We start from the raw sequence: 15000 nt of genomic DNA on the forward strand, positions 1-15000 counted from the left end.
GGAGAAGGCATCCCAAGTATTAACACTGTCTATTTCAGTATCCTCTCTTAGAAAGAGTCTTAAAAGTCTGATGCTCTACCGACTGAACGTTAGCACGCCGGGCGAAATGCGTAGCCGTATTTCGTCTGCCGTTATGTTCTGAGTTCAAATTCTGCTGAGGTCGACTTTGCCTTTCATCCTTTCGGGGTCGATAAATTAAGTACCAGTTACGCACTGGGGTCGATATAATTGACTTAACTCTTTTGTCTGTCCTTGTTTGTCCCCTCTATGTTTAGCCCCTGGTGGGTAATAAAGAAACATATTTCAGTATTCTCTCTGTTATACTTGTACTGAAGTGTAGGTCTCCTCTTGTAACACATCACTATTTCTTTGTACCAATCTTAATAATTCTGAGAGAACCTGAAAAGTTATGATTGCTGTCTTTCCTCAGCTGATTAAATGAACTAATTAAAACATACAAAACTCACTGTCTGCAATCACTCTTATTGCTAAAATTGCACCCAATAAACTTTTTCAGGAGACATGTTTTAGGATAAAATACAAGACTTCCTAACTTTCATATCTGAGGAACCACATTAACTTCAATCCTAGACATTCTTCATATTAGTGTATCTGCAAATTAATAAACCTACCTTTGCTGACAACTTTTTCATCCATTCATTGTTTTCACTGACTTTTCTGTTTTACTCTTTCAAATTTGTCAACAATAACTTTACAAGCCCAAGCTATGTCCGTATTTGTGTTTCTACTTTTCATCACTAATCCTGTTTAAACTCCAAGCTCAATAATATATGTCAACTACCCTTATGGCATTTACAGTGTATCCCTGCTTATTCGTGATTCGGCATTCGCGGAACAAATAATCTTTTACAGAAAGCACCGCATATTTGCCGAATAGTAAATATCATCTGCGATTTCTTATGACTTCCTTCACACTTTTTAAGGCTTAATTATTAATAACAATATACCATATTTGCCGGCTTATCAGACGTCCCTTTGCCCCCTATTAGAATAGCCTTGCATCACGTCACTTGATTAGTTTAGATACAAGTACACTGTATCTTGCATCTCTTATTCTTGCTTTCAGTCACACCTTTCTAATTAGTATAGTGACATCTATGTATATTTCACACACACGTACACACACACACAGACTCTCTCTCTCTCTCTCTCTCTCTCTCTCCCATTCTCTCGCTGTATTCGTCTCTCAACAACAACCTCTCATTGTTGTTAAAGTGTGTGTGTGTGTATATATATATATATATATATATATATATATATATTGCTATATGGGATCCAGACGATGGAATCTACCTTGGCATTGTGGATCAGTGACTGCAAGAAGAATAACATCTGTTTGTGTGATAACATCATCCATGAGAAAGTGCAGAAATTATACCAGCAGTTTGACAGAGGAGACGGAGCAGAAGGCACCAAAGAACCGCAAGCAAGACCATTGACAGCACCAGAACCTGAAGACTTTCAAGCTAGCAAAGGATGGTTTGACTGTTTCCAGAATCGATTTAAAATAAAGTGTGTTTCCCAGCATGGGGTGACAGCACCAGCTGACAAAGAAGCTGCTGAGAAGTACTTCGAGGCCTTCAGGCAGATCATCAAGGACAAGAGATACAAGCCAGAACAGGTTTTCAATATGGATGAGACTGGCTTGTTCTGGAAGAAGATGCCTTCCAGAATATACACCATGAAGAACGAAGCCAGAGCCCCAGGATTTAAGGCACAGAAGAACAGGGTGATGCTAATTATGTGTGGCAATGCTGCTGGTTTCATGATGAAACCAGGACTTATCTACAAGTCCACAAACCTGAGGGCCTTCAAAAATAAGAATAAAAACCTGCTGCCTGTCCACTGGATGCACAACCCCAAGGCCTGGATTACCTAAAGTCTATCTTTGAATTGGTTCCACCAATGCTTCGTCCCTCAAGCCAAGGAATACCTGCAAGACACATGCATGGAATTCAAGGTGTTGCTTGTTCTGGATAATACTGGTAGTCATTCATTGAATTTGAATCACAAGGGACTCCAAATCAAGTTCCTCTCTGCTAACACCACCTCCCTCATCCAGCCAATGGTTCAAGGCATGATCTTTGGCTTCAAGGCACTTTACACTCAGAACTCTCTCCATGGTTGATGTAAAAAGATACCTTGATGAATTCTTTGCCATGAAACCACCTCCATTCTGGGAAGAGGGTGTTTTCAAGTTAAAGGAAAGATGGAGACACATTGTGCAACAAAATGGTTCATATTTGGTCAATTTGAAAATGTAATGGCAAGTATTTATTGACCTTTTTCTTTCCTTTAAAAATCGACACAAACTTTCTGGACAACCCAATATTTTACATTATATTTTGAAATTATAGGCATTTTTTATGGACCATGTCCAATATTCATGGTTTCTCATTATTCACAGGTGCTCTAGGAACGTAACTCCTATGAATACCGGGGGACTACTGTATTTCTATTAACAATGTAGTAGTGAAACATCAACGAACAACTCTGCAAAAGTCATAAAAGATTATCTGTCCAATTGAGTTCATTTATCCTTTCAGCCTAATTCTGCTCCTTTTTGAATACAATAATAGACACTTCTAAAAACTAAACCATCCCATACAAGCCAAAGAAAGCAAAGATGAAATTGATGATATCGAGAAAGAATAAGAAGAGTGAAGAAAGTGATTATGATTCTAATACTTCAATACTTTCTAATGTTTTAGCTTTTTTGTAGCAAAATTTCCAAGGTAACAGCTCTCATCAGTGTACAAGTGAATAATTATCCTCTTTGTCTCATTGCATATATCACTCTTTTACTCTTTTACTTGTTTCAGTCATTTGACTGTGGCCATGCTGGAGCACCGCCTCTAATTGAGCAAATCGACCCCGGGACTTATTCTTTGTAAGCCCAGTACTTATTTTATCAGTCTCTTTTGCCGAACTGCTAAGTGACGGGGACGTAAACACACCAGCATCGGTTGTCAAGCAATACTAGGGGGACAAACACAGACACACAAACACACACACACACACATATATATATATATACATATATACATATATACGACAGGCTTCTTTCAGTTTCCGTCTACCAAATCCACTCACAAGACATTGGTCGGGCCGGGGCTATAGCAGAAGACACTTGCCCAAAATGCCACGCAGTGGGACTGAACCTGGAACCATGTGGTTGGTTAGCAAGCTACTTACCACACAGCCACTCCTGCGCCTATATCAGTTTACTATTTCAAAAAATATTTGTCAATAAAAACAACAACTAAAAATAACTTACTTATCATCTCCAGAGTCGGAGGAATATTTTCTAATGACTCCATGTTCTTTTGGTGATGGTGATTCTGGTTCTTCATTTTCATTTTCTTCTTTTATAACTTGACTTGGGTTATTCATAAAAGAATTGCTGATAGTAACTGCAGGGAGACTCTCAATTTCTTCATCAGTGTCATCATCCTCACTCAGGTTTTGTAGCTCATTTGCAAATTCATCTATATGTGATATATTTAATTCATTAAATACAAAGTACTTGCAATAATATATATATATAGGGAGAGTTTACGAAAAAAACAAAAGACGAAGACAGGTGGTGTACAAAACAAACATATGTATTAGTATAACGCTCAGGAATAGAAAAAAAAAAAATATATATATGCATCTGCTCAGGTGTGTGTAATGTAACAGAATTTACATGAATCAAAAAAGAATACTCAATACAAATGTACAGTGAAGAAAGTAAATTTATAAATATATATATATATATATATATAATCTGTCAGTTGTCCTTACATCAGAGAAGCACTGTCTAAAACAGAATTTAAGCAGTTGTACTTCTAACCAGTTAGAAAGTTACCATTGGTTTCACATCTATTATTGCATTTGGCAATACTGATAATGCTTTAGACATGCTGAACAGAAGCACATAGCCCCTTTATTCAAGTGGTAATTTTCTGATTGGCTATATGCTACAATCAGGAACATACAATTTGACAATATATATGAAACTCAAAATTATAAATGAAATAGAAATCAAGCATAAAGATTTAATTTTCTGGTAAGATTTTCTGAAATTGTTAAAGAAAAGTTGGTAATAAATTTCACCTAAATTTTTTTAATAACAACCAAATCTATTTATATTAGATTCTGTTTTAATTAGCAATGAGTAGAAAGTTCAATTAATACTTTTAAAAATAACTTTAATATTCAAATTAGGAATTGATATTTTAAACAGGTTGGAGAAAAATAAAAATAAATAAACTTATTTTAATATGATGTTGGATAAATAACACACACACACGAAAACACAGATAGACAGACAGACAGACAGACAAACAGATAAAGTATATATCAATTAAACTATCTACATTTATTAGAGTGCAGACACCTTTCAAAGAACAATCATAAGCTGTGGTAAGTGAGAATATGTTGACTTTAATTTTAAATCATTACTCAAAGTAATTTAAGCAGGATTCTAATGATTAGCCAATGAGAATGTTAACAGTTTATTGATTGAGGCAGTTCACATCTTATAATGTCTGTATTCTTACAGATGAAGCTCTGGGGGTTTCGTTTCTATTGGAGAAAACCTGGTTATAGTTAACTGAGCTTACGTACCAGAAATGAAGTATATGAATTCAAATTTCTATATTTTTGTTACACGACAGGGCTAATAATGAAATTTTAAAAAATGAAGGCACCATTACTTGTGTTTTTATCAAACTTAAATATGATGAAAGCAAGTTTATTTAGTACATGACAGAATATTTGCCCTTTTTTAATTCTTGTCTCAAGGCAATGTTATAGCAAGTTTGTCAAGTTTAACTGAGGTTTGACAAAGATATAGGCGCAGGAGTGGTCGTGTGGTAAGTAGCTTGCTTACCAACCACATGGTTCCGGGTTCAGTCCCACTGCGTGGCACCTTGGGCAAATTTCTTCTACTATAACCTCGGGCCGACCAAAGCCTTGTGAGTGGATTTAGTAGACGGAAACTGAAAGAAGCCCGTTGTATATGTGTGTGTAGATATATATGTGTGTATATATATGTGTGTGTATATATATATATATGTGTGTGTGTATATATATACACATATATATATGTGTGTGTATAAATATGTGTGTATATATATATGTGTATATATATATATGTCAACAGATGCTGGGCAAGTGTCTTCTACTATAACTTTGGGCCGACCAAAGCCTTGTGAGTGGATTTGGTAGACGGAAACTGAAAGAAGCCCGTCGTATATATGTATATATATATGTGTGTGTGTATGTTTGTGTGTCTGTGTTTGTCCCCCTAGCATTGCTTATCAACAGATGCTGATGTGTTTAAGTCCCCGCAACTTAGCGGTTCGGCAAAAGAGACCGATAGAATAAGTACTAGGCTTACAAAGAATAAGTCCTGGGGTCAATTTGCTCGACTAAAGGCGGTGCTGCAGCATGGCCGCAGTCAAATGACTGAAACAAGTAAAAGAGAGAGAGTCGATGAAAATTAGTAATTGAGGAAGTAATGCAAATGGAACTATAAACATTCTACTGGAACAAGAGGAAATTAGTGATTATCTATATTAAAGATTTGCTGTGTGGAATCATTTGTAAACTCAAAGATCTTAATTGACCTGTATCCCTTTATTTAATGTTCTCCTTTACATCTGTTAGAAAGATTTATTGTAGGTATGTCAGAAACATAAGATTCTATCAAAACAGGCCTGAAACTTCAAATCAGTTATTACCCCAAATCATTAAAATAATTGACGACAACAGAAAAATTCTGTGAGTGTAGTGGGTGCTTTTTACGTGCCACCGGCATAGGTGCCAGGTGAGGCTGGCAATGGCCACGATCGGATTGGTGCTTTTTATGTGCCACCGGATTGATGCTTTTTATGTGCCACCAGATTGGTGCTTTTTATGTGCCACCGGATTGGTACTTTTTTGGTATGTATGTATGTATGTATGTATGTATGCATGTATGCATGTATGTATGTATGTATGTATGTTATGTATGTATGTATGCTAGTATGTAAGTGTGTGTATATGTATGTATGTATGTATGTATGTATGTATGTATGTATGTACATATGCATGTATATATGCATGCATACACAATTTTCCTTTGAATTTTATTCAAGTTCTTCTTGAGAGAGTTTAAACTGGTTGCTAACAAAGTGACAAGACTTTTTGAGTTAAGAGAGTTCTTGGTTTTTGTAAATATGTGGTTGAGTTGGTAATGGATATATGAATGAATGTGTGTGAGTGTGTGTGCATATATGTATGTGTCTGTTGTGTGTGTGTGTGTGTGTATGCATGTATGTATGTCCATCTATCTCTACGTCTGTATATATGGCAATAATCCTAGTCTTAATAGTTCTTCACAATGACTCTATGTTAAAACAAATTTTTGAAATGGATTTTCAGTAAAATATATTTAGGACACTCATTGTAAATCAAATTTTGAAAATCATCAAAAATGAACATGGTGAAATAGCTATATGAGAAACAGATGATCTCTCGAACATTTAGAGTGAAAACAATTTAAATTTTTAAAAAATGAGCTTTAAGAATGCTACTATCAAATATTTCAACTTCAAGTTTGCCAAATTTTCTTTTACAAAGTTTTGAGAAAATATCATCATCATCATCATCATCATCGTTTAACGTCCGCTTTCCATGCTAGCATGGGTTGGACGGTTCGACCGGGGATCTGGGAAGCCAGAAGGCTGCACCAAGCCCAGTCTGATCTGGCAGTGTTTCTATGGCTGCATGCCCTTCCTAACGCCAGCCACTCTGTGAGTATAGTGGGTGCTTTTTACGTGCCACCGGCATAGGTGCCAGGCGAGGCTGGCAATGGCCACAATTGGATTGGTGCTTTTTATGTGCCACCGGATTGGTGCTTTTTATGTGCCACCGGATTGGTACTTTTTACGTGCCACCGGATTGGTGCGTTTTACGTGCCACTGGATTGGTGCTTTTTATGTGCCACCGGATTGGTGATTTTTAGGTGCCACCGGATTGGTGCTTTTTATGTGCCACCGGATTGGTGCTTTTTAAGTGCCACCGGATTGGTGCTTTTTATGTGCCACCGGATTGGTGCTTTTTACGTGCCACTGGATTGGTACTTTTTATGTGCCACCGGATTAGTACTTTTTACGTGCCACCGGATTGGTGCTTTTTACGTGCCACCAGATTGGTGCTTTTTATGTGCCACCGGATTGGTGCTTTTTATGTGCCACCGGATTGGTGCTTTTTACATGCCACCAGATTGGTGCTTTTTACGTGCCACCAGATTGGTGCTTTTTATGTGCCACCGGCATGGAAGCCAGTCAAGTTATATTATTTTTATAGATCCTGTATTTAAGAAAATGTATTTATTTGAATTTACAGCATGTTTTTTTCAACACGAGCACACTTATTTAGACAACATGACTCAAAGGCAGCAACCTGACGGAATCATTACTGCACCAGACAAAATGCTAAGACACATTTCTTCCAGTTTTATATTTTGAGTCCAAATTTTGCCACTGTCAATTTGCCTTTCATCTTTTGAGGTTAATAAAATGAATATTAGTTGAGTCCAGGCAGGTTCAATGCAAATGACAAGACCCCCTCCCCCAAAATTTCAGGCCTTGTGCCTATAGTAAAAGGAAATATAACAGGACAATTATGAATATAGTGTCACCATTTAAAAAAGTTTCTTTTCATAAAAAATACAATCAACATTTTCAACCATTTCTACATTAAAAGGCGCAGGAGTGGCTGTGTGGTAAGTAGCTTGCTAACCAGCCACATGGTTCGGGGTTCAGTCCCACTGTGTGGCATCTTGGGCAAGTGTCTTCTGCTATAGCCTCGGGCCGACCAAAGCCTTGTGAGTGGATTTGGTAGACAGAAACTGAAAGAAGCCTGTTGTATATATATATATATGTATGTGTGTTTGTCCCCCTAGCATTGCTTGACAACCGATGCTGGTGTGTTTACGTCCCCGTCACTTATCGGTTCGGCAAAAAAGAGACCGATAGAATAAGTACTGGGCTTACAAAGAATAAGTCCCGTGGTCGAGTTGCTCGACTAAAGGCGGTGCTCCAGCATGGCCGCAGTCAAAAGACTGAAACAAGTAAAAGAGAGAGAGAGAGAGTAATGTTTCAGTATAGGCTTTACTAAGTGACCTAGCTTTTTATTGAATATCTAACATTTTTCAGTACTAATTCAAGATTATAATTAAGTATTATGAATTACATATGATTTATAAATGTTACTCTTTGGGTATCTATAGTTTAATAAATTGGGGATGAGGAATTTATGTTAATAATTTATAAAGAAGCTAACTTACAAATTTTAACGGATAATTTTTTAAACATTAGCAATATGTCAGCATGGAATTGGATCACTTCAGTACATTGTAGTATATTTCATTTTAGTGAACTATAAGTATTATTTATTGATTGTGTATTATTTATTATTTATTAATTGTGTATTAATACGGTATTTTTCATTAATGTTACTTTAATGAAGGTTAAATATAAAGTGTGAAATGTCAAAATTTAAATTAAACATTGATACATTTATATACACAAAATCCTATTTATCATTGTCATTATGATGATGATCATCATTACCACTAGCATCATCACCATCATCATCATCATCATCTTCATTATTGTCACTATTAGTGTCCTTTTTTCAATGTGGGCTTACGATGAATGAATCTGCTGTTGAGGACATGGAGGAAAGAAGGAAGTAGGTAACTTGCCAATCTTGCCATACACTGAGAGAATCAGATGTATGAAGTGCTCTGGATTGTAAGGCAAAATATTATGGGGAAGAAAGTGTGCTGGAATGACAGTGGGTCTCTTTCCCTAATTGATGGTAGGAAGAAAGAGGCCTGAAGATGTTACTATGAAGGATTATTGTGGAAAATGCATAGCAAGAAGAGGAATCTATTCAAAGTGTCCCCAGCAGAAGAACCAGGCAATTATATAGTCAAAATGACCATTAAGTATAGGAAGGCAGGAAAAGTAGCTAATCCATCTGGTAGAGTCCCTAAAATTCTGAAAATTACTGGTGAAATAGGGCTTAAACTATTGTGTCTGGGGAGAGTCATTCTCTTTCAGTGCCTTATTATTTAACACACTCACTGATAAAATTTCCACTTCTTTCTTTCTTTTTTTTTAATGGTGAGTGTGTTAAATAAGGCACTAAAAGAGAATGACTCTCCCCAGGCACAACAGAATATGCTTCAACACACGAACTCATAAAGAATCTTGCAAACCAAATCCAAAAACGAAATAGGGCTTAAACTAGTTATCCACATAGTCAACCAAGTTACAGGGTAGTGTCATGTCAGAAGAAAGTAACTACTGAAATATCAAGCAGAGAGACCAAACTATGAAAGTAACATAAAGACTCTTAGAGCACAGTTGATGAAGACAAGTATCATCTTAGATGAGATACAGTCCAGATTTACCCCAGGTCAATTTAACATTGATGCTCTCTTCATAGTGAGACAGCTGCAAGAGAAGTTTTTAGCTGCAAGTAAACCTCTCTACATGGCATTTGTTGATCAGGAAAAAAGCCTGCGACAGAGTATCAGGATGCATGGTCTTGATGATCATTAAGAGAACTCAGAAATGATGAAATATGCAATCTATGTACAGGATAGGCACAGGAGTGGCTGTGTGGTAAGTAGCTGGCTTACCAACCACATGGTTCCGGGTTCAGTCCCACTGCGTGGCACCTTGGGCAAGTGTCTTCTACTATAGCCTCGGGCCGACCAATGCCTTGTGAGTGGATTTGGTAGACGGAAACTGAAAGAAGCCCATCGTATATATGTATATATATATATATATGTGTGTGTGCGTGTGTGTTTGTGTGTCTGTGTTTGTCCCTCTAGCATTGCTAGACAACCGATGCTGGTGTGTTTATGTCCCCGTCACTTAGCAGTTCGGCAAAAGAAACCAATAGAATAAGTACTGGGCTTACAAAGAATAAGTCCCGGGGTTGAGTTGCTCGACTAAAGGCGGTGTTCCAGCATGGCTGCAGTCAAATGACTGAAACAAGTAAAAGAGTAAAAGAGTAAAAGAGAATACAGTCAATGAAGTGTATTACCAATGAGTTTGGTAAAGAATTTAGAATACAAATAGGTGTCCACCAAGGCTCTGTTCTCAGCTACCTCATATTTATCATAGTCCTCCAAGTCATAGCAGACTGGTGTCCCATGAAGCCTCCTATATGCTGATGACCCAGGCCTTATAGCAGAAACTCTGGTAAATTTAGAAAAAACATCAGACAGGAATCAAAAGGCCTCATAGTAGCTATAGTGAATACTAAGATGTTAGTAAACAAGCAGGAAAATGAGACTATTATTCTGACAAGGAAATGGCCATACTTAGTATGCAAAAAAGTATGTAGAAATTTCTTAAGATGTACCTAATATGATTAATGAGTGCACAAAATGTGTACCGGAATCAATGGCAGGCTGACAGTGAATAAGGACTTTGCATATGGTAGATAAGCTGGTGTAGTTAGCTCTCAGAACACCAGTAAAATAAATTTGTTGCAATGCTCTAAAGGCTCTATAGAAGTAGTAGATAACTTCTACTACTTCAGTGATCTAATTACCAGAGGAGGAAAGAGTTCTAAAAGCATAGTAGCCAGATCTAGAATATGGTGTAAAAAGTTCAGGGAGCTATTACATCTACAGACAAAAGGAGAATTCTTTTTCCAAGTGAAAGGTATATTGTATGAAATAAACTGTAATATTGCATGATAGTAAGATAGGTGCACTGAATATAGATGTCTGTAGATTGGGGAAAGACAGGAAGTGAACATAAACTAGTGGTTAGAGCAGCAGACTAGCAGTTGAGAGATCGCGGGTTCGAATCTCAGACCGGGCAATGTGTATGTTTATGAGCGAAACACCTAAGCTCCACGTAGTTCTGCCAGAAGGTAATAGCGAACTTCTGCTGACTCTTTCACCACAACTTTCTTTCACATTAAGGCAGCGAGCTGGCAGAAATGTTAGCACGCCAGGTGAAATGCTTAGTGGTATTTCATCTGCCGTTATGTTCTGAGTTCAAATTCTGAGTTCAAATTCTGCCGTTATGTTCTGAGTTCAAATAAACTAGTAATCAGTGACCCCAGATTAGGGATACATAATCTCAGAGCAATTAGAAGAGAGAACAACAACAATGATAATGGTGATGGCTATGATGACAATAACAACAATGAGGCTGTTTCATATTAATAACTTTGTGGACAAAAACAACTGTTGGTTGGTTTAGATAATTAGTAGTTTTCTTCTGGATGAAATAGGTTTGTAAATTGCTTTACCATTATTACCTCTCGGCAAATTTGTCATAGGTATGTCAATACCTGCCAATTTTTTTTCAATAACTGTGAAGAACAAGAAAATAATCCTAATAAATGGCAACTGCAAATTATTTCTTTGAACAAGTGGATAGACACTTTATTGTCAGTCTTGGGAAAAGTCTAATATATAATGAAATTCAAGGAACGTAATATTGTGATTTTCTTGTATACAGCAATATAAATATTGGAAGTAAAAAATGCAGATATGTAGACAATTTTTCTGAAAAAAATAAGAAGTAATATTTAGTCTCATGTTCATAGCTTGTAAGATAGCATAAAAAAACATTTTTTTTGTCCAAAGCCAAACTCAAAAGGTGTAGTGCTCCAAACTGTTGCAGGCTTTCATAGGAGGAGTGGGCATAATTGATAGAACTTCTGTCGGTTGATGTTTGGAAATAAAATGTTGGAAATAAAATGCTGGAAATGAATTTCATAAAAGTATAGTTCTGAGTAGAAAATATTAGGCAAAGGAATTAGTATGATGTTAAGTGATGAGACACAACTGGAGTGACAAGAAGAGGAAATACACGGAATGTTTTATTGTAAAGGTGGTTCATGGGTGCTTTGTCCACAAGAGCAGAGGCTTTGTATTATTCTTAGAGGTTATGTATATTTAGCAAGAGGTTTTGATGAGGCTAAATAGCAATGTCATATGCAGAGGAGCAAAATAGAAAATATATATATATGTATGTGGAGGCGCAATGGCCCAGTGGTTAGGGCAGTGGACTCGCGGTTGTAGGATCGCGGTTTTGATTCCCAGACCAGGCGTTGTGATTGTTTACTGAGCGAAAAACACCTAAAGCTCCACGAGGCTCTGGCAGGGGTGGTGGCGATCCCTGCAGTACTCTTTCGCTGTAACTTTCTCCCACTCTTTCTTCTGTTGGCCTGCTCACTTAACCAGCGGGGTGGCGTCATTTGAAGGCTAAAACAATGTGAAGCGCATTGTGTAACAACATCTGATAGCCTGGTCGGTCATGGTGATCACAGTGATATATATATATATAAAACGATATAAACCAGGATTACACTAGATAGAATGGATTTAGAGTTAAAGAGATCTCTATTGATGCATATTATGAGTGACAAAGCTGGAAAAAGCTTCTAATACAGGAGTTAATAACTGGTTGGAGGCACAACATCACTAGCATGTATTCTTTTAAAATAAAGAATTGGGTGCATATTGTAATATGTGGATTGGAGAAAGAAAAAGCAGTGTTGAAGCTTTTCCATGCATCATCCTGTGATGCACCTGGACACATCATTAGTGATGTTATCTGGGATCATTAAGTATTTTGAGCCTTTTAACAATCAGACACTCTCACCTAGGCAATCCAAACAGAGTTAATGAAATCTCAGCTTGAGCTCGTTAACACTACTCCTTCCAGAGCTCATAACTCCTGATCCACAACTACTTTAAGACAACCTCCTCAGTCTCCTCAACCAACTAGCCCCTGTGATGTCCAGCAGGTTGTAATCTCTGCAGAAGGACTGACCTGCAAACCCCCTTTATCCTATTTCACTGGCATCACACATTGCTTGCCACTCATTACTTTGGCATATTTTATTCTCTTCCTTTCATCTTCACCCTCAATAAGGTCTTCCAAGGAAATGAAGAGTTCTAACAGAACCACCTGCATCAGATGCTTCTGAGATTAACACAACATGTAGCCTGACAATGATGAGAGAACAACAGATATGTATTGGCTTATGTTTTTCACTGTTTGATTTGCCTAATAGTGGTTTTATCTCTAATTTGATATAATATAATATAATATATTTATACTATAAAATTGGATTTAATCCTAAATCTCATTTTCCCCTGTAAGTTTGGATTCATTCCCTAATATTATTATTATTATTATTATTATTATATATATATATATATATATATAATATATATATATATATATATATACCCATTAATACAGTTTAATCACTATTTGACAAACTTACTGTTATCCCTCTCTCTGTGTCTACACAACTACTACCATGAATTCTACTCCTTTGAACTAGTTAACTGTATACCCCACCTTTCCATAGCTTGCCTTCTGTCTGCCATGCTGTCTAAACTCTCAAAACCTATATAAGTGCAGTTTCCAATTCCTTCCTCTTCACAATTACTTTCTAGCATCTGCAATGTCAGAAAAAAATGGCAAACTTCTCCCAGAAGCTTTAAATCTCAAGTCAATTCGAGATGAAGCCATTCTTCTTCTTCATTACAAATAGCAACAACCACAACAATAACAATACCAAATGACGTGGTTTGTGTGTCAGTGGTTGAAGTGTGATAAGAGTATAAGAGTAGAGGAACAGTGTGTCACTAAGAATGGGATAGATATTTTTAACCCTTTAACATTCAAACCGGCCATATCTGGCTAAAATATTTAACCTGTTTTATATTGAAACTGTCCAGATCTCGCCACTCACCTCAGCCCTACCATGTCGTTCTAAATCTAAAAAATCACATCACTGAAATCTCTAAACTAAAAGATAATGCATGATTAATTCAAACCATTTTAAATAAACAAATATCACATTTGACAGAATTATCTGAACACTAAAGAGTTAATGCAGGAGCTAAGTGAACAACTGTTGATGGATAAAGGTATTCAGAGAGAAGTGGATCAACAGATGAACTTATACAAATAAGAAGAGACACTTTAAGTCAAAAGACTGGAAAACTTTTATTACAAGCATCCAGATGAGAGAAGTGAATAGAAAGAAAATGGTTAGCACTCTTCAAAAGCAACAACATAATAGAGATTAGCAGAGATGGAACATAGAGGATGAGAAATTTCCTATACAGCTTACATGTGTGAAGTTTTATGCTAAAAGTAAAAGACTTTTATTCAATAACAGGAGTGGCTGTGTGGTAAGTAGCTTGCTTACCAACCACATGGTTCCGGGTTCAGTCCCACTGCGTGGCATCTTGGGCAAGTGTCTTCTACTATGGCCTCAGGCCAACCAATGCCTTGTGAGTGGATTTGGTAGACGGAAACTGAAAGAAGCCTGTCGTATATATATGTATATGTATGTATGTGTATGTGTGTGTATATGTTTGTGTGTCTGTGTTTGTCCCCCTAGCATTGCTTGACAACCGATGCTGGTGTGTTTATGTCCCCGTTACTTAGCGGTTCGGCAAAAGAGACCGATAGAATAAGTACTGGGCTTACAAAAAGAATAAGTCCCGGGGTCGAGTTGCTCGATTAAAGGCGGTGCTCCAGCATGGCCACAGTCAAATGACTGAAACAAGTAAAAAGAAAAAAAAGATTAAAAAAATAACAAGAATAACTTACAGCGTCTCTCTCCATTTAAAGATTGCTGTTCATTAAAATCATGTTTAATCTGCGCATATTCTTCTTGTGTTATGCTTAAGTAATAACAGATATCAGATTTTTTCAGTGTATAACTTGATCCAGGATTCAGTTGTATTTGATTGTTTGGTTTTAAAGTATCTTCGACTGCAAGCAAACATACACCAAATCTGAAATAAAATTTAATAACAATAATTGTGTCAGAATTAATAGAATACCACTACTAGCTACGCACGTAAAAAACACCATCCGAGCGTGGCCGTTCGCCAGCCTCGTCTGGCACCTGTGTCCATGGCACATAAAAAAA

The 15000-nt window shown here is 36.9% G+C and overlaps 1 protein-coding gene across 5 annotated transcripts in view; it reads right to left on the reverse strand.

Annotated features, from left to right (window-relative positions):
* The window catches only part of LOC115209859 (potassium channel subfamily T member 1), a 203159-nt gene that overhangs the window by 45747 nt on the left and 142412 nt on the right, over window positions 1-15000 (reverse strand). For 3 of the 5 annotated variants that reach the window (XR_004998398.1, XM_029778432.2, XM_029778431.2), the window contains exons 16-18: window positions 14676-14863; window positions 11341-11403; window positions 3299-3509 (exon numbers count right to left, since the gene is read on the reverse strand). Coding sequence is in view for 4 of the 5 variants with exons in the window: in XM_029778432.2 (XP_029634292.1) it covers window positions 3299-3509; window positions 11341-11403; window positions 14676-14863 (462 nt within the window). In the remaining variant the exon portion in view is untranslated. The remainder of the gene's footprint in view (window positions 1-3298; window positions 3510-11340; window positions 11404-14675; window positions 14864-15000) is intronic. The other 2 variants (XM_036501531.1, XM_029778433.2) reach the window with 2 other exon arrangements.

Source organism: Octopus sinensis, linkage group LG3 (assembly GCF_006345805.1).
Source record: "Octopus sinensis linkage group LG3, ASM634580v1, whole genome shotgun sequence".
Classification (NCBI taxonomy): domain Eukaryota; kingdom Metazoa; phylum Mollusca; class Cephalopoda; order Octopoda; family Octopodidae; genus Octopus; species Octopus sinensis.